The 19,471-nt window shown below is 41.4% G+C and overlaps 1 protein-coding gene across 1 annotated transcript in view; it reads right to left on the bottom strand.

The window, feature by feature from the left end:
• GALNT2 (polypeptide N-acetylgalactosaminyltransferase 2) overlaps positions 1–10,851 on the bottom strand; it is an 87,038-nt gene extending 76,187 nt beyond the window's left edge. Inside the window, exon 1 of the mRNA XM_079298165.1 lies at positions 10,621–10,851. Coding sequence (XP_079154291.1) covers positions 10,621–10,737 — 117 coding nt within the window. The 5' untranslated portion in view covers positions 10,738–10,851. The remainder of the gene's footprint in view (positions 1–10,620) is intronic.
• Between the last annotated feature and the right edge of the window lie 8,620 nt (positions 10,852–19,471).

Raw genomic sequence — 19,471 nt, 5'->3', positions numbered from 1 at the left:
CTGGGAAAAAGGCCTTTTCTAAGTTCATGGTGTAGAAATAACTTGTTAAGAACATTCAATCTTCTGCACAATAGAACCAGGACTCTAAACAGTGCTGCAACACAAACAACATTCAAAAGTGTCCTGAGCAAGCAGTGGTATCTTTTCACCAGTTTTCCAATTCGGTTGAACAATGTTTACAACACCCAAGTTTATCAAGAAAAGGACTACTTAGACAACCAGCAAATGTACTCTGAAACTGTCAAAAATAATTTTTACATGCTTAACTAAAAAAAAAACAAAAAAAACAATGACCAACATTTGCAATCATTAGGGAATAATGAAAACAAACAAAAAAAAATTGAGAAGTCACACACCATCATAATCCATATATATAAAAAAAACAGGTTTCTGGCTCTTAGAATTGCAAGCACATGAGATAGAACATTAAATGATTGCAGGCTGATTTTAACACCTCGATTTTCTCACTATTGTTCCCAGGATGCAAGAGGCATTAGTTATCTCAGTAGGTAACCAAAATGGATTTTTAAGCAAGTAGCTTTCCCTTTGTATAAAGACAATATTTTAAGTCTAGGCTAACGTGAACATCAAAATCAATCTCTTGCTTATTTTTAACTAGAGAATATTCAGAAAGTATTGGGAATAACTGAGAAATTGTACCTCAACAAGAAATACTGCATTTTTTCCAAGCTTTTCACCTACCAAACCTGACAGACAAGACTGCAGAATAGTCTTTCAAAAAAATTGTTTTATTCTCTGATCAGTGTACACAGTGCCTTAACATATTCCTAAGTCTTGTGGTAACTCAAGGGTGGTATCAACAATCTGTCACTCAGTTCAATCTTTCCCTTAAGAACCTACCAGGCTAAACTTACACTTGGCACTTATATCTCTCCAGAGAAGAAAAGTTTGCTCAAAAAAAGTGCCTTCAGACACACTTTTTGCTGTACAAATAAGTCAAGTCTCTCAATCACATTTTGAACATAAGCATGAAAACTAAGAATATAAAGAAGTACTATATTTGCTAGCCCACTGCCCACTACTTTTCATTTAAATACCTCTTTCAGACTCCAAATGCCTTTTAATTTAACTGTCAAGATCTGTAAATTCTAAAGATGTACCTCTTAACAGAACACATGTAGCTTAGCATATGTGGCTGGGGCATTGTCTTTGATAGACATCTATCTGTTTAAGAGGTTTTATGCACGAGACTCTGCTCTTTTAGGAACCAAACTCCAACTTGCTCACCAGCTCCTTACAGCACTTGCTACAATTACTGTTCACCCACAGCACATCCAGAGTACACCAAAAGAAAGGTATATACTGTGTCAGTGGGACAAAAAAGAACACGTCCTTAATTAAAACTTCAAAAAGTAGCCACTAACACAGTGTATATGTGTTGTAACTATTCCACGTGGTGGAACAGCCAATTTGATGTCTGTTGAGGCTAAATGACACAGAACATCTTGATTTCAGTGGCTGCTGGCAAAGCAACACACTGCATTGTGAGAACACGTCAGAGGACTAAAGACCAGTGCCTGTTTGCTCCACTCAGATAATGCCAAGGCTGCAGTTGATGGATGGTCTGCCACAGTAACCAAAAGACTCTGGTATTCCACTGTAGCAGGAGCCATACCACCACCCATAACAATAACTTATTACACTGACTGGACAACATCTGCAGACCTAATTTGGTGACACACTGACATGTTCCAGCAGAGAGATACTGCCATTCCATCGCCCCCACACCCTTGGTAGGCACACCTATCATAGCAGCAGTTTTGCCATAGGGATGTTTCCCAATACTGGGAAAATGTCATCTCTAGGCTCCTCCACCATTAGTGGGGAGCAGTTTGCTACCAAAGGAAGTACTTCATGAGGAGAAAACTTTCCTTTTCCTTACCAAGGTCCCAAGAGAGTCAAAGTGTACTTAAGTGAACAGACTTTTCACATAAGAGAGGCAAGAAAAGAAAAACCAAGCAATTTAAAAACCTTCATCTCACTGAAGCATATATCCATTATATACACACACTTGTTTTTATTGACCATCTGTAAATCAACAGGCCAGATAGAAAAAAATTTATTTTAGTAACAAGTTTCTGCTGTGCTTGTATCTCCAGGGTGGCTAAACATTTGGAACTCAATACAAGGAGAAAACATTTTCTGTTCATCAAGTCATAGCCCTTTGATAATTCATGCACAATAGCATTAGCTGGGTGCCAATTCTTTGCATAGTCTTTCCTTGGCCAAAGTTCTTTTGTTCGAGCAGATCTGTGACTCAGTGCAGGCAGTCTATTGCACTTTGATAACGCTTGAACTCAGCAGAATCTCTAGTTATTCTCTGCTTTCCCTAATAAAACATCCAGGTTTTATGACAATTTTACAACTTCAGGAAAGTTATTAACAACTGAACTTGCAACCTTTTCAATAGGTTCTTTTTTTCCCATACAAGACCACAGTTACAAAAGAGAAATCCAAATTATTGCCTTTGATTTAGCACTACATAGCAATTTCATAGATATATGGAATGCTCTAAAATTCAAACTTGCTGTTCTTTTACTATCCTGTTCTTTTCCCATTTGAATTTGATAAGCAAAGCTCAAAACCCACATCTGTCTGCACAGTCCCTTTACACAAATGTGCTCCTGTCAGTTGATGGAGCTATTTGAACTAGCATATTTTAACTTGTTTAAATGATAATACAGGTACCCTGGTCAATTAACAAAATCAGTGTACAAAAAAGGGATAGCTGGAAAAAATACAACAGTTTAAACATGTGACAAGTGAACCAGGAAAAAAAAAGTCTTGACAGTAATTTTAGCAGGCTACACTGGAAGCCAGTCATATTAACAAGTTACCTTGATTTGGCAGAAGAAAAACAGCTTTTAACATTCAAGGTGACAGATCCAAGAAAAACACTCAAACAAACAATAAAAAAATCCTATCTGTAAGCCAAATATAAGCTTAAAATATGCTACATTCCAACAGGGAATTCAGTTCCTAGAAAAGAAAATAGATGCAGATTTGTTTCACTTTCTTGATCATTATTGACTTCATATTGACTTCACAATAAATAGAGCAGGCCTGCTTAATTCATGGTAAGAGTACATGGCAAATGAACTCTTAGGAGAATGACAGGTAAACACGCGCTCTGAGTCTGTCAGCAAGATACAGGCTTAAAAAAAAAAAATTAAAAAAAAAAAAAAAAATCATTCTCCAAGGAATGGAGGAAAAGGAAAAAGTATCAGACATTAAAATATCTCCACCCTCACTTATCAGGAAAGGTCTACCATACAAAGGTTCATGTGAAAGAACTTTATGGACTTAAAGGGAACATAAAATGGTTCAAATTGTAGTGTTAGCTAGATTCTCTTATGCCTTGTCTTCAAAATCCCAAATGCAAAAACCAAACATTTTGATGTGGACACTTTTTCCCCCCATCTTCCCTCCTCAATCCATCCGTTATGCCTTTGAAAGCTAAAATGAAAGGGAAAAGAAGAAGAGAAGGGGGCACCTTATTTATTCCAAAACAAATGGCGTGAAAGAAAGCATCCAGGTTTTAAAATTTATATACACCACTTTGCATTACATGATGGCAATATGTAATTTTAACAACCTGCTTAGCGTTTCCTTCTGTAACACCCACACTGATATTCCATTTCCACAATATCCTGATATATTCGGGCAATGACATTCAGTCCCATATTCCTGAAAAAATTGCAAATGCCTCACTGCTTCCTGCAGGTTCATTTTTAGAATTCAAATGATTTGCCAACACATGGCATTGCCAGCATATTAGCAATACACATCTTCTCTCAAGTCCTAATAAAAATCACATTTAGTAACAATTTTACTGTAGGGCAGGGAGGTAAAAACTGTTTGTACACCACCTGGCTATAAATTGCTTTGTACCACTACAACTTAACTACTGTCAAAAGTAGGTTATTTAAGAAAAGTGGACCAAATCCACTTCAATCATTTGCATTGACTTAATTTGAGCAGTTATCATTTATCACCTGAGCTTCACAGGACCAACTGTATTAGAATGTTTTGTTTTCAAACTGATTTAGCTTAACCAAAAGTACTGTATATTAAATTATAAATTATATGTAGCTACCGAAGGCCAAGCAAACCCATTTTTTAGGCTGCTTGGTGGAATTATTTTTAAACAGCTCCTAGGCATGCAACAAGGGTGACTCTGTTGGGACACACAGTACTATTACAAAGATGTCTCTTCTATTCTCTAGTAGAGGATCATTGCAAAGCAGCTTTCTAGTAGGCAATACTACTTCTCTCATCTGACATATCATAGTTTTAACCAAACAGTATTAGTTTTACACAAGCACTTAGATAACACATCACATTGAAAAACTGAAAAGGACAGGCAAGATAAAAGAGGAAAAAACAATAGTATTTCCAAGGAAAAAATGCAGAATGCTCATGTAATTTTGAAGGCTGAGAATTAAGTTTGCTAAGATTTATTTACATGGGTGATATTTTTTATTCTAGGTTGGTCTTATGAATAAGTGAGGTAGCATCATTGAGATGAATCTCATAATTTTTTTTAATTTCACATAAAGTGATTGTGCCTTTTCTAAATTAGAAAAAAAGTGCTATTATATCACTTTTCATGTTGTGTTTTTGGAAATGTCTAGAACACACAGTAAGAAATGACTGGCATTTATTTGCAATACACCTCAAATCACAAGACTGATGGGACAAAAACAGGTAAGACACACGCACAATTAGTTAGTAGACTACCTGATTTTTAAACTGTATCTGTCAAAGGGCATCATCACAACTTACAACCTTGGTACATAGAGACCCCAGAAAGCAGCAAACCACAGCAGCAATGGAATAACACACAAGCACAGCAAATTACTACAATACCCACATGAAAGGGGAAAATAATGGGGAAAGGTGGTTGACTACCCCATTTGGTATTAAACTACCAACAAAGTCATTACTGTTTCTCCAACCCCTTCTCTACTTCTGCATTTATGAAACATGCAGCTAACAGTAATACAAGAGCCACAGCATCTGTATCAGCCATCAGTTTCTCACCTAGCAGGTTGCAGAGGACAACACAAGTCTTCTTGCAAATAACTAATTTCTCAATGTTAACAAGCAAAAAAATTGAAGCATTTAAAAAAAGAAGAGGAAAAGATAATAGCCCAATACAGCTACAGACCTAAAGAGACTGCACAGAATTTGCAATAGACTACCTTTTCACTGCACCCAAAGTTAAGTTTTATGAAGTAATCCATAAAAATAAGTACCTGAATTGCCAAGACAGTAATTTTGTCAATTGACATATGCTAGATTAAGAAAATATACATGTATGACATTTACGTTCTAGTGAGAGGACAGATTTATTATTGAAGTGCCTGGGCATTCAATCTCTTGCCCATTTATTACAGAATCATATAAAAGAAAGCAGAAACTGTTACCTGTTACAGAAAGGAACATCATTCTCTAGCTCCTTAGACCTTCTAGGAAGTGAATGATACAGAAAAGGACATCTGACAATTTGACTTTTTTAACCTCTGGTGTCTTGTCTCAAGATCAAAGTATCAGAAATCACATTCATTGTCACAACACATAAGGGACTAAAGTTACATTAAAAATTATGTAGCAAAGCAAACAGCATTTACAAATTAAAGCAGGCAATGCCTTCCTGTGAAAGAAACCAAAAGAGTAGAAGTGGGTACTTTTAACTCCCTGGTTTCACAGACCTAAAGAGAAACACTCAAGCTGCACATAAACAGATTAATGAACTTAATTTAATACACATTTCCTTTTGTCCTCACTTAAGTCATCAAAAAAAAAAAAAAAAACTTAGGTACACTACATCTGTAGTTTATGCAGAAAGAGAGCAAGACTGCTGTATGTGTCATTATGTACAATGCCAATAAAAGCCTTCTTTAACAGTAACTGAAATAGTAGAGGGGTTAAAAAAAAAAAGCAAATACAACACAAACCAGGAAAAGAAAGCTATGTGTATGATGAAGAGAGTTATTTTAAAGCTTTATCCATGCAGAACAAGAACTTACAAGGCTTGCTTCTTTTTCCCCTGCTTTACCCAGTGATTGAGACATTTTTAATCAGTCACATACTCTGTATGAGGCATCACCTTTTACCTTGAGCTTTATTTCATCTCAGCTAGCTCCAGTACAGTCACCTATCTAAAGTTTGCTCCATAATAAAGAAAAATATCAAAACAAACAAAAGGGAAGGGAAAACTAGCACTGTGTACAAAATAACCAATTCCACAGGAAAAGCCTGCCTCCTTGTGGCCCAACTAGCCCTAAATTAGATTTCACCAATTCATTCCACTACAGCCAGTAAATCTGGTAAGGCAAGAGAGTAACAGCCTTCTAGTTCAAGGCAGTTTGGTTGTGGTTTGAGAGGGTGGAGTTGATGAAAAAGAAAAATATTTCTAAATTTAGGAACTCCCTGTGAAAGTGATCCATCACTCCTTGCTGAAATATTGCTTTTAGCCTTCTCTTCTAGATAAGGTGAAAGATGACAGAGGTTTCACTTAAAAACAATTGAGATTCTTTACATGGCTACAAATCCAAAAGCTTGTCAGCACCCTGGCACCTAAATCCAGAAGGCTCCAAGCCTTGTTTCAGCTGTGGTTTAACCTTGCAGGCTTCTCTGGATGCCTTAGCTGTCACCATTCTGCCCACAGATCCCCTTCTGGGGATGCCTCTGAGGATTTCACTCTTGGCAGTAGCAAAGCATTTGGCACTTTCAACAAGACACAGACCTTCTTCTGTCCAGCCTGAAGGGCTCAATTACATGGGGCTACTTTCTTAATGCCTAGAAGAGCAAGTTCTTTAGAAATCAGCTGGAGTTTTTGGCTGGTTTTGACGTGGGGTTTTGTTGTATTGAGTTTTTAAATTTCTTTTTGACTTCAGTCCAGTCCCTCTATTGTGTAAGAGCTTAGTGGTTCAAGAACTTAAAATCTGTGTGACAAATATACAAATTCACACCAGTCTTAGGAAGGAATCACATCAGGATGACTTTGGCTTTCTAACCATCGTGCAGAAACTGCTCCATTTTTATGCAAATCTGAGACAGAGAGCATTAACTGCTTTTGCTCTGGGTTAAAAAATTTATCCATGAAAAGAAGGGAACTTCCAGTCTCCACTCCAAAGGCTTTTTAATATAAAACACATTTAGTGAACATAAAACTAGACCACATTTTTCATTTCAGTCTCACAGTTGTTAGGCTTGCAACTTGCTCTCTTCACTGTCACAGCCTCTGTGTGGGAACCATTTCCCTAACCTTTAGACACCTGAATCAGACTCACTCTTTCCAATCTACAATTCAGTGATCCAGCTGGAAAAGGAGTGAAGTGAACATGGTTCTCTCATGTTCACAAAAATTTTGATTGGGGATTCACTGGAGGGAAGAAGGAGAAAAAAAACTCCAAAACATTTGTCCCCTTCAAGCACATCTTGAATGAAAGGCTTTGATTCTACCCTTTGATTCTTTTCATGCAGATATTAAAAAAAAAAAGTTGTCCCACACTAAATTCCAGATGTGAAATAGATCATTTCTTTCTACTACAGTTTTTATGCCTAGGTCCAGACTGAGAAGCATTGCACCCTCCTTTTATTATTATTATTTACACATTTACCAGTGAGACATCTTGTGCTTTGTGTGCTTTAGACTCTTTCATGCCTGCTCAGACCTTAGCAGGCCAATATACTGCACACAGAGCTGTGGATTGCACCACTGCTGAGAGAGGCCAAAAACTTTATCAAGGCTCTGCCATACACTGCAACATCCAAACAGCTTCACAGGTCTTATTAGAAAGGTTGTAAATGAAGAACCAAAATGAGCAGGAGCTTAGATTAACTCTGACACTACTCTAATAGGAAAAGTAAATTAGAAAAAGAAAAAAAAAATCACTCTTTTCTCTTACTCAGGTGCAATCCTGGCAGAGGGCAAACACCTTCAATTCTACTGAAGAGAAAGAGAATTGGTGCTGTTCAACACCTCACAGGACTGGATGCCATATCAAACAAGTCCACTAGGTCTGAATAACACATTAGGTCTGCATATGGGGAAAAAAAAGAAAAATATAATCCTTATGGAAAAACACATTCTGTTTACACAACCAGATCTGTAATTAACATGCAAATTACTTACACAAATTAAGAACTATCCCCTCCTGGTTTTTGTAATTTTATAGACTGAAAATGGCAGAGACTGTTATTTATTATAAACTGTGTTCTCCTCTAAGCAACTCTGTTTCCATTATATTGAAATAGTGGACAAGTAACAACGACTATATGAAGTCATACTGTCAAGAAATTTACTACGTCAGGGCTTTTGCCCATAAGTTTAGACAGTTTGTGGTTTTTTGCTTTACACCAGTGTCTGACACTAAGTTAATAAGCCTTTTATTGAGATTCAAAAGCTATTACACTACACACATCTTCCTCTACTTACATTTGCTAACCTACGCTGAAGCCCGGGATTAAATTTTATGCTTCACTGACAGAAAATAGAATCCTAAATCACCAATCCACATATAATAGTTAATTTCCTCACTTGTTTCTTGTGGTCACAGTACCTACTTTCTTTCTTACCATGGCATTACTTTAAACACAGCAATAGGTTTCAGCTCAGGTCTATGAAATGTCTCATTTTCTCTAACTTCTCCTTACTAAACTTTCCCAATTACCCAGACCAGTAAAGTCTACTAAATTTTTTGCAGAATTATACCAAATTATGCTACCAAAGAAAGTAGCATCTATTAAAACCATAATAAAAACTGCTACTAATATCAATAATAAACAGCAACAGGTTCTAGCAGATCAAAGACTCTTACTCAGAAATACTGGTTTTTTTCCTACTTTATTCCCACCAAGTCTTCTAGGTGACCTTGGGCAAATCACTATCCCCACACTGCAGTTTCCCCAGAAGTAAAAATTAATTGAACAGAATTGCAAATCTGTCTGGAAATTCCAAATGTAACACACCATAAGAGTTAAAAATATATTTCCCTATCTGCAGATACATTTGCCTTGATAGCTTTTCTTTATCCCATTATACAGCAGCAGTGTAAGATTGCTCTGACTTTCTAAATACACTCTGGTGGTTCTCGAAGAAAGGCTTTAGGCTACTGCCTTATTTTCTATCACATGCTTGATCTATTTCTGCTACTGTATCTACTTTGAAGGACCAGGAGCTTGCACTTGGCATGGCAATACATAGTTACAATTATTTTAATATGTTACATCAAAAGCTCTGTTGAACACATTCCTAAGGTACAGGGAGAATAAAAAACAGGACAGACAGGCAACTATCAGCAAGCAGAGACTCATTCTCTAGATCCTTGCTCATATAAGTAGCCATCCAAGTTCTTGCTTCCACAACCTGACACAGCAACGAGTCATCAGCACTTTTTTACAGGGAATACATACACTAATGAACCAAATTGCATCAAAGAAACATAAAAATATTCCTCTTTTTACATATATAGACCAACAAAACACTACTTTTCATTCAACAGGAAGCAGCAGTTATGAGCAAACAACACCGTTCAAGCGTAGTGTACTTCATTCAATTGCCCTCCTGCTCTATTCTGGGGCTTTTTTGCAAAAAATTATGCAATTATGAGATGCTTTACACCTTTCCTATTTCAAAATAAAAAGCTTAAACAACAGTTTCTAAAAGCTCTTGATTTTGCTAATGTTTATTGTGGGGAAAACACCACAAAAGAAAAACCACTTAATTTTTCTATGCAGAGATAGTGGGCAAAGTTGCCACTTCCCACATCACGCCACAAAAACCCGTTCTGATTGACACAAACGTGAACTGTGATGTGCTTAACTTCCAGCTGTGCTCCGGATCGATTAATTACTACAACACTTTGAAAAATCTATTTAGTAACTCGATGGCCAGAATACTGAAAAATTACTCATGTATTGTCCGCAGGGAAGTTCTCGAACATTAGTAACACTTGTAACACGAGCTGTTATGAGAAGGAAGAGACAGACCTTCCACGCCACAGACACAAAACATGACAAATCGGGCAGTTTCCTGGAATATTGCAAAACCGGTCGGAAAACGGTATCCTTCAGGCACAGCGCTAAGCAGAAAGTGCAGTGCATCCGAAGGGAGAATGCAGCAGCAGCTGGGATCCCCGCGCGTTCCTGGGGGACGGCGAGCGCGCAGGACTCCGCTGCGGGCGGGGAAGGCAGGAGGGGCAGCGCAGCGCCGGCAGCGGAGCGGAGCCGGCCGGGCCCCCGCCCGGAGCGCAGCCCTGGCCCTCCCCACCCTCCCTTCCCACACCAGCTTCCCCCGGCCCGGGACGTGGCCGGCCGCAGTTGGATAAGGAGCGACGCGACGGGGCTGAAATCGGTCTGAAGTCCACAAAGAAGCCATCTGCCTCCGGGAAGCGGGCTGGAGAAGGGCGGGCGGGAAGGGGGAAGGAGCAGCCCGGGTCAGTTTCACGCCGCCTGGAAGCGAGCGGCGGTGAAGAGATCCCCCCGCCCGCCCGCCGGCCCTGCTCCCAGCCCGAGGGCCGCGCAGCGCTGCGCCCAGCCCGTCCCCGGGGGGCAGGCAGCGGGAGCACCTTCCCCGGGCTGGGCTCTCACCTTCCTCCTGCCGCCTCCGCCGGCCAGCGCGGCGCTGCCGCCCGAGTACATGTAGTAGGCGATGCCCAGCACCCAGAGGAAGGCGAAGCAGAGCAGCAGCCGAGACCTGCGCCGCATCCTCCCTCCCGCGCCGCCGCCAGGCCACCAGGAAACGGCCGCCAGCAGCCGCCGCCTCCGCTCCTGCTCCGGCTGCCGCCGCCGCCGCCGCCGCGCAGGGTCAGGGGGCAGAGGGCGAGCGCCCGCCCCCCGACCAATCCCGCGCCGCCCGGCCCCGCGGGGGGCGGGCCGGCTCCGCCGCCGTCGCCATGGTTGCAGCACGCCGGGCCGCCGCCTCCGCCGCGCCCGCGGCCCGGGGGCTGCGCGCCCCCCGCAGGGCGGGCACCGGCACTGCCCTGACCGGCACCGCCCGGACCGGCACCGCCCGACCCTCCCGCCGCCGCGCACCCCCGGCCCCCCGCCCGCCGCGGGTCTCCGCGGGCGCTGCCGGAGCCGGCCCGAGGGGCGGGAGCCGCGCCTCGCGGACAGCGGGCGGGCGGCGGGGGACAGGCCGCTCCCGCCCTGAGGCGGCGCGGCACCGCGGGACCTCCTCGGGCAGCTCCTCGGAGTCTCCCAGTCCCTCTCCGCTCATCCTGGCCGGTTTCAGAGTCTCTTGGTGCCACAAAAACTCCAGAGTGGCCCCGGTCCGCGCCCCCTGCCCAAGTGTCCGTGCCGCGCTCCTTTGGCCCGAGGGGTCCCTGCGGCGCGGGGTATGGGCAGTGCCGCAGCGGCACCTCGGGCATGTGGGTGCTCCGGGCGGACTGGCTGCACCCTTGTTCACTGCATCCTCCGAGGGCCCTAATACAGCGTTGGTGTGTGGGTCTCACCTCTCTGGAGTTGTCATGATCCCCACTCATATTGGATGATCACACAGAGGCTCCCAGGCCCCCAGAAATTTCAGACTGACCACACCACAAGTTGTGCCTCTGTCTGTTTTCAGAACGGAAAATGTGTTTTATGAAGGTGTTGTCCCTGAAGTCACTTGAGGTAGGTAGTGAGGCAGGTCTTCATTATGCCTCAAAGGTCAGAAAGCAAAGTCATGTCAGTGCATGCCCACTGCCCTCTGCATGACATTATTGAAGAGATTTTTCCATGGCCCTGTGGGACACATCGAGGACCTAACAGCCCATCCTGCCACTGAGGTCACGTACCTGCTCTGCTCGCACTTCTGAAGTCACCACTACAGCAGTCTGGAAACATGGGCACTACTAATGCAGGCCTAAAGGGATGTCTGGGAGATTCTGCCTTAGAGGCTGCTCTGTGGGTATGTGGTCCTTGCCTGGTAAAACTATCTTTCTTTCTACTTATCCAGTTCATCCCTGAACACCCCAGGACAGACACTACAGTGTTGCTAGTTCACTGACTCTCATGTGCACAGCTCATGCTGCTGTTATTCCATGCCGATGAGTTTCCTGTTGTCCAGCATTTGCTACTATCTCATCCTACTGTGAGACATGAAGAAATGAGAACACAAAACTACCAAGAGATACATTCTCTAACAATTAAAGAGCACCTCTATTTCAGAGGCATAATATCCGCACAAAGGAGAACATTCCTGGTTTTGAAATGCTTTTTGCTTTCTTATCTGTCATCTCACTGTTTTATCAATAGACTGTTCTACTCCCATGTGTTCTGACTGTGTCCCACATTTCTCCTTGTCTCTGTACCAATGTCAGGCCTCTACCAGTCCAGCCACATCAGTGGCTACAAAGCCTTTGTAGCAGACTGTTCACCAAGCTGGGCCAGGATGTGGCCAGAGATCTGGCATAAATTCTGTTGCATAAGCAGGAAAAGATCCAGCAGCTGGAAGAAATGGCATCAAAAACTCACCTGCTCACCAGCACAGTCACTCCACTGACAGTGTTATCAAGGAAAGTGAATGGCATCAGTGTTGGCACTGCCTGGGCAGTAGTCTGGCATGCAGGGATTCCAGAGGATAACTGCATACCTTCCCACCTGCCAGAGCACTGCTGGAGAGATAGCATGGGTAAAAAGACAAAGCAAGGAATCCCAAATAAGCATCCATTCATGGAGTGTAAAACAAAGAGATAGATTTCTTCAGAGCAAATGAAGCTATTTGAATAAACTGAGCATTATGAATCTAGTTTTGGAGGGAGCTGAAGACAGACACCCGGTTTGGGCAAAGTACAAGGTTTGGAATCAAATAGCTAGCATCTATTTGAAGTGATGTACACTGGAGAGTATGGGCTGCCAGGAGACACACAGATGTTCTAGATGAGAGTTTTTGATTTATCCAGAATGTGTTTGATGCAAGTGAGACCAGTTCCTGCAAAATCACAGATCGTGTCTGCATCTAAAAAGACTCATGCACACACATACACACATACACACACCTCACTCCAAAGCTGAATTTCCATTGGGAAGGTTCTCTATATAAATCAGAGCAGTCAGACACCCAAGCTTGGGAACATCCTGATAAACTCCTGCCTATTGAGCTCTACATTCCTTCACTGGGTAGACGTGCTGAGGGAAAGGGTGCTTTCCATGGCATATGTGACCACAGAAAATATCATACACTTATGTGTGCTAAGTGAAGACATAATCCCATTTAACTTTACAAAATCTGCAGACACTTAGTTTTTTAACAGCTTTCAAATCCTACAGGAACTTTTCTTGTCCTTTTCATAGTCTTAAATATCTTGGAATGGCCTTCAAAGGTCTCCCTGCAGCCTCAGGTATTTTCACTGACTTTAGCAATGTGTTTAGATAGATTTTTCCCTTTCTGGCAAAATTAGCCAGCCATGCATGTACAGAAAATTCTTCCATAGCTGCACACCTCACAAGCTTATCGAAGTAATCCAGTGCACAGGCTCAATCACAGTTCTCAAAAGTTTATAACTCAGTCAAATCAAAACGAATTTCTTCTCAAACAAGCAAATACATGCCTACTTCAAGGAAGGCAATTTCCATGTCAGAGTTCATTTTTCAGCCTTCTGCTGATAAAGTTACAAAAATGCTCAAAAAATGTTGTAAGAGTCTATTCAGATCAAGAATTTTTATCTTTTTTTTCCCACTCTCCTGATATTCTGAACTGGCTGAACCAGTTTTGTTCAAGTCTTTCCAAATTATTCACGTTTGGACAAAGTCCCAATCCAGCAGATTTCATCCTGAATCATTTATATTTCAGAGACCACAGAAAACACAGAGGTTTAGAATGGAAAATGTTGCGTTGATTTAACTCTAGGAAAAGCCGCCTGCTCTACTACAATGCATTTGCATACAGATATCTCTTTACCTCAAAAGTCCTAACGTGTTTAGTCAGCAAAGAAAAACTGAAAAAAATGCACTTCAATTAAAGGAAGGAATTAAAGAAAAATGTAAGATATTTTAAAATTATTTTTCCAGTGCATTTCAAAAGACAATATTAGCATATTTTAAAAGCAGCATTGCTAGAATGATTCACAGAATATAAATGTTTCTGTATCAAGCACAGCCCTTTAAACAAAAGAGAGATCAAGCATGTGAGAGTACAAATGGGAGTGAAATTTGAAGAAGGAATCATCAAAACTTTGCCTTTGATCTGCAGCGCAGACACCTAGATGTGAGGGACAAAATTCTGATCTAGTTAGCTAGGATGTAAACCAGAGGGGACATCACTGAACTCATATGAGAGAGGGTACAAAACCAGTCCCAACCACGACCAGACTCATTTAGACAACACAAAAGTTGCTCATCCTTTTCTGGAGTTTTACAATCTAGTCTAAGGTGAACAAATCCTTCTGCAGTATGAATTGAAAGCAGTCCTCACCTTCAGGAATAAGTGAGTCAGTCTGTTACTCATGCTAGCAATCTTGCCCTTGCAAAAACAGGAAGGGGATTTTTCAGACCAGATCCACAGAAAATAGGTTTAAAAGACTTTAAAAGGCAAAAAAATCAAGATGTCTCAACCTCTTTGACACATGGAAGCTAAAATGTAGGTGATCCAGTTCATATTATATTCTTTCAAACCTATGAAGTTATGTCACAAAGTAAATAATTTCTCCTCTCTCGTGAGGAAGATTACTTATTAGCCTAATGTAGGGTGGTTTACAACACAGAAATCACACATTAACATGAAATTTAAAGCACATCTGTAGAGAATAGGTCTACTAATATCTTGAAAGCTTGACTCAGCCCAAACCCAGTATGTGTTTGTAGTGCTAGAATTCTGTTTGTAGTGAAAGATCCTGATCCTGAAAACATTTATGCAAATGTTTAACTTCATTCAGCACGTATTCCCATTGGAGTTAGTTGGACTACTCAGACATTTAAAATTATATGCTTATGGCTGAGTACTTGCAGGATTAAAGGTTAAGTGCAGCTAGCAGGTCTGAAAATCTGTGTGGGTGTTTTGCAATTCCTCACTGCACAGTGGTAACAATGAGAAACAGACTACCTCCTCAGCTAAAGACTTGGGAGTCAACATGTCCTTTCCCATCTGTTTAGATGCCAAGAACTATGTTTGTTTAATTTTTCAGCAGAGTTTCTGATGCTACCCAGAGTAGGCAGACGTGCTGGCAATAGCATTCAAAAGTGGCTCACTTCCAGAAAATCTTGTTACCCTCCAAGAATGTTTTTTGAACTGCTAAAACCCCAAGCAGCAATATTATACATGCACATTTTACCTTGAAAACAGCGCGTCACCGTGCCTGACCACAGGGTTTGTCAGGCAAGGTACAAATACATTCAGGCATTGCAGAACTAAAGCTCTCTCATCCTAGACTTTGAATTTGAGAAGGTAGTATCTTCTCTTTTAAAATATAAAATAATGGCTACTTCCTCTAACTGCACTGCTTTTATGCTGTTTCCACATTAGAGATTGATTTACACATTACATCATGTGATGCAGATATTGTAAATACTGCACTTTCTCACATGAGTTTGAAGTATCAGCTTAAGCTTTCATGCTTCCAAAGCAAATTATCCATATCTGGAAGCCTTTCCTCTCTATTAAATAAAGTTTAAGGTTTAACATTCCTTGGAGTCACTCAGTTCTACAAAGAGGAAACAGATTCTTTTCCTATGGGTGGTGAAGACAAAGAAAGAACAACTCAGCCTTTGCTTGGCCTCCTGCTAAAGATGGCAGAAGTCAGTACAAACTGCAGTCCTCCTGCCAGCTATTCTTCCTGAGTCACTTTGCACATTGGACTGAACTTCAGCAGAACAAAACAAACCTCTTGCAGCATTCTGTAGACTGCTGATCGGATACCAAAATGTGATATGGCTCAGACGTCTCTCTCATAGGAGAGTGATGATAGATGAAAGAGAGAATCAGTGGAGAGAGACTTGCTGAAACAACAACCTCACCTTTGATTGAAGTAATTTGACACCACTTCATTGCAATTATCTAAATTCCAAAGGTCATAGCTGCCAGAAGTGGTAAAGACTGATGATGATGGTCTGAGATGAGGCAGGAAATTCCATCCTTTCCTCTCAAGCAACACTACATAGCAGTAGAGTGCAGTTGTAGTACTGTAAGTCATTTGAGGCTGGGGTAAACACTACGTGCTAATGCATAATACAAAAGTCTATTTTTGAGCAAAAAAAGACAATTGTGAACCTGTCAGACAATGGTGCTGTAATGTCAACCGGTACTTTGTCCATTCAAATTTATAATCCAGAGCAGTAAGGCTACAGCCAAGAAATTTGAGATTATTTACAATGCAAGTTTGCTGCAGCATAGAAAATGCAGCTAAGTTGCCCTACAATCGGATTTGTGCAGCTAAATTACCCTACAATTGAGAAAAATATTTTCCTGAGTCAGTGTTCTACCAGAAGCAGGTTTTGCTCATGCTTTTACATAAAGATTTTCTTAGCTAGTTGCCCCATCATCAGCTCACCACACGGAATGTCATAGAAAAAGGGGGAAAAAAAGAAAAACACATAAGGAAGACTGAAGGAGGCATGGCAAGAGGGGAGGTGAGAGTACCAGGAGGCAACATAGGCTTTTCTCTTCCAAAGTTGCTGCACCATCTGCAGTGTCTGAATTGAAAAGATTGATAAGTGGTACAGATCACCAGCTACCCAGGATATCAGACCCAGATGGCAGGGAGAGCCTGATGCTTAGTGAGTGCTCAGTCTGGAATGGTTTCTCCTCAGTGAAGGACAGAGGAGTAAACCTTTCCTTACTCAATGATATTTTATTTTCAGGAGGATAGTGGAAAGCATCTTCTTACGTCTTCCCCACTTCCCTCATAGCAGGAGTTAAAGAATGCTCTTTCAGTCTGAGACACGGCAAGCAGGTCTGCAGTTTTCTAGAGAAACATCCTAATCACTGACAATGGCAAGCCACATCCGAAATGCCATCATGAACAGGCTGAATACAGCTCAGATGTCTTTGATTAATTTTTTAAAATATAATTTTCCATCTTCATACTATTGCCTCCCACTCAGGTGCACGTAGTGGAACTCGTGCCTTGAAAGTGGTGTGCTGCCCATAGCAACCTATTCCCACTGGACATAGTGCAATGTCACAGTTAGCAGTGCTGTGCATCCCCAAAGACTCCTCTGCACCAGGTGAAGGACACCAGTCCCCCCCACATCTACCTTAGCACCACATCCACTTTTTGCATTACAACAGTGGATAAACAAATAAACCCCAGTGATGTATTTTTATCAACGCTTTATATTGTACTCCTGGATATTGCTCAAGGATATTTTTCACTGTACAATTAAAAACAGTATTTTCACACAGCACATATCATTATAAAAAACATTATTTTGTCATGTTTCTTTTGCATATTTGCTAATCTGCAAAATTTTGTGTTTGAGTCTCACAATCATTATAACAATTACACAGGTCTCTATTACACTCAAAAACATATTTCGTATAAGAGGGGAAAGAGATGTTTCTTTCAGTTCACATACTCTCTAGAAGTCATATATTGATTTCTCCCAAGTTTAATCTTTCAGTACTTTGGAACAGACAGTAAATAGGCTCACTTACCACAAGAGATGGAAATTGACCCCATTTGTAACCTTCACGACCAGTTTGGCTTTAAACCTTTATCATCATCCGTTAAAATCATGAAAGACGCTGTTTCTGAAAACAGGACTGAAAACAACAAACCTGGAGAAATTAGTTTTACACTCTTCCTTTTCCAACAGAAGTAGCCAGATCCACCCCCTCCATAATACAACTGAACCACAATGACCTTGGCCCCAGTACCTATCACACAAAATAATATGAAAGAGAAACTGGGATTTCCCTGCAGAGACCATGTATTTTCCATCCCCTTTGATCTTTCAAGAGTTTCAGGTATAGGAGCAACTGTTTTCTTCCAAGGAGTCAAACATCAAATAAAAAAACTTTTTGTCCTTGTCCTGTGATCTGAAGGTCTGTGACTTTGTCAGCCGAGGTTAATATCCCTTTTCTTTCCACATTCTACCAGGATATTGCTCACTGTTTTCTCTAGCTTTCAAAATTATAGCTGAACTAAGAGACATGCACCTTGGGGAGAGGTGGTCAAATAATGATTTTATTTTTACTTGTAAATTAGATTTTTCTATCACATAGGGGTGTAAATGAGGCTTTCCCTACGGAAATAATGTTTTTTTCCCTCAGGAATTCACCATAAATTCAAGACAGCAGTATTTTGTTCAGTTGTAATCTCACACACACTGGTGTAAATTGGGAGTGACTCTGTAGAAGGCCAAGTCATTACAAGAGGTTAAACTGATGTAAGTTGAAAAAAAGAATTAAGTGTCTCCTACAGCTCCTTCTCTTACTGAAAAATGTACAGTGGAGATAAGAAAATATACAGTGGAGAAGAGAACAGCACTTCCAGAGTACTGCACTTCAGCATATATGTCTCACCAAATTCTCCTAAAAGTATCACCACTGGAAACATAGTGCATGAAAATGCTCATGGGGCCACTGTTTCAAAGGCTTGTGTGCAGGAGTGGGAGGATGGCAGGAGTGACAAGTGTAAAGAAGGCATGGAAAGAGGGAGAAAGAGAGGGAAAGAGAGAGAAAGGAAAAGGGAGAAAGAGAAGGAGAGGGAAAAGGAGTGGGAGAGGAAAGGGGAAAAGAGGTGAGAATTTCTCTCCACTCGGTGATGTATGGGGATATATTGCTTGGGTCAGGCAGTCCAGCAATAGGGACCTGAAGCTTTTGCACTGTAGCCTCTCACACATCACTTGTTAAGGACAGAAACCACACATTTTGGGAAATGCTTCCCACTGTGATTCTGGGAATAGAAAACTCTGTGATGCTGAACAAGAAAGCACTGTTTCTGGTACCATATCTTTGCAAACAGCACTTCTAATGTATACTTTTTTCTGTACTTCTGAGTCATCTCCTCTAGATGGATGTCCCAGGACACTCTTACAGGAACAAATATACTTGAGTTTACTGCCCCATATAAAACATTTACCAGCTATTCTCTGTGTGTCCTTGTTACAGAGGAGCTCACTAAATACTTGCCTAGGGACACAGATGTACCTGCAGAGGTACAGTGTGACAGTGGCGAGACAAATGTGCATACACTGTACTGACCTTGGCAGAAATCCTAGCAGTCCACCAGCAGGATCCTTCTTTAACCCACACAGCCCCTGCCAAGCCTGGCAGTGCCTCACCTAAACCATTATATGTCTGAGCCATCTGCCATTTCAGGATCCTGCCTGTCACATGCCATGGAGCAGCTGAGGTGTGGAGCTCAGGAGAGGGCAAGGAGAACACACCTTCAGCACACCTGAAGGCAAGGATCCCATCAGGAAAAGGGCCATGGCACTACACCTTAGCCAGGCACATATACACTGCAGAGAAACACAGTGTTTAAGAAATACCTCCCTGTGCTCCCACACTTCCCCAGGA

The sequence above is a fragment of the Erithacus rubecula genome (assembly GCF_903797595.1).
Source record: "Erithacus rubecula genome assembly, chromosome: 2".
NCBI lineage: Eukaryota > Metazoa > Chordata > Aves > Passeriformes > Muscicapidae > Erithacus > Erithacus rubecula.
This window is presented reverse-complemented; position numbering and strand designations above follow the sequence as displayed.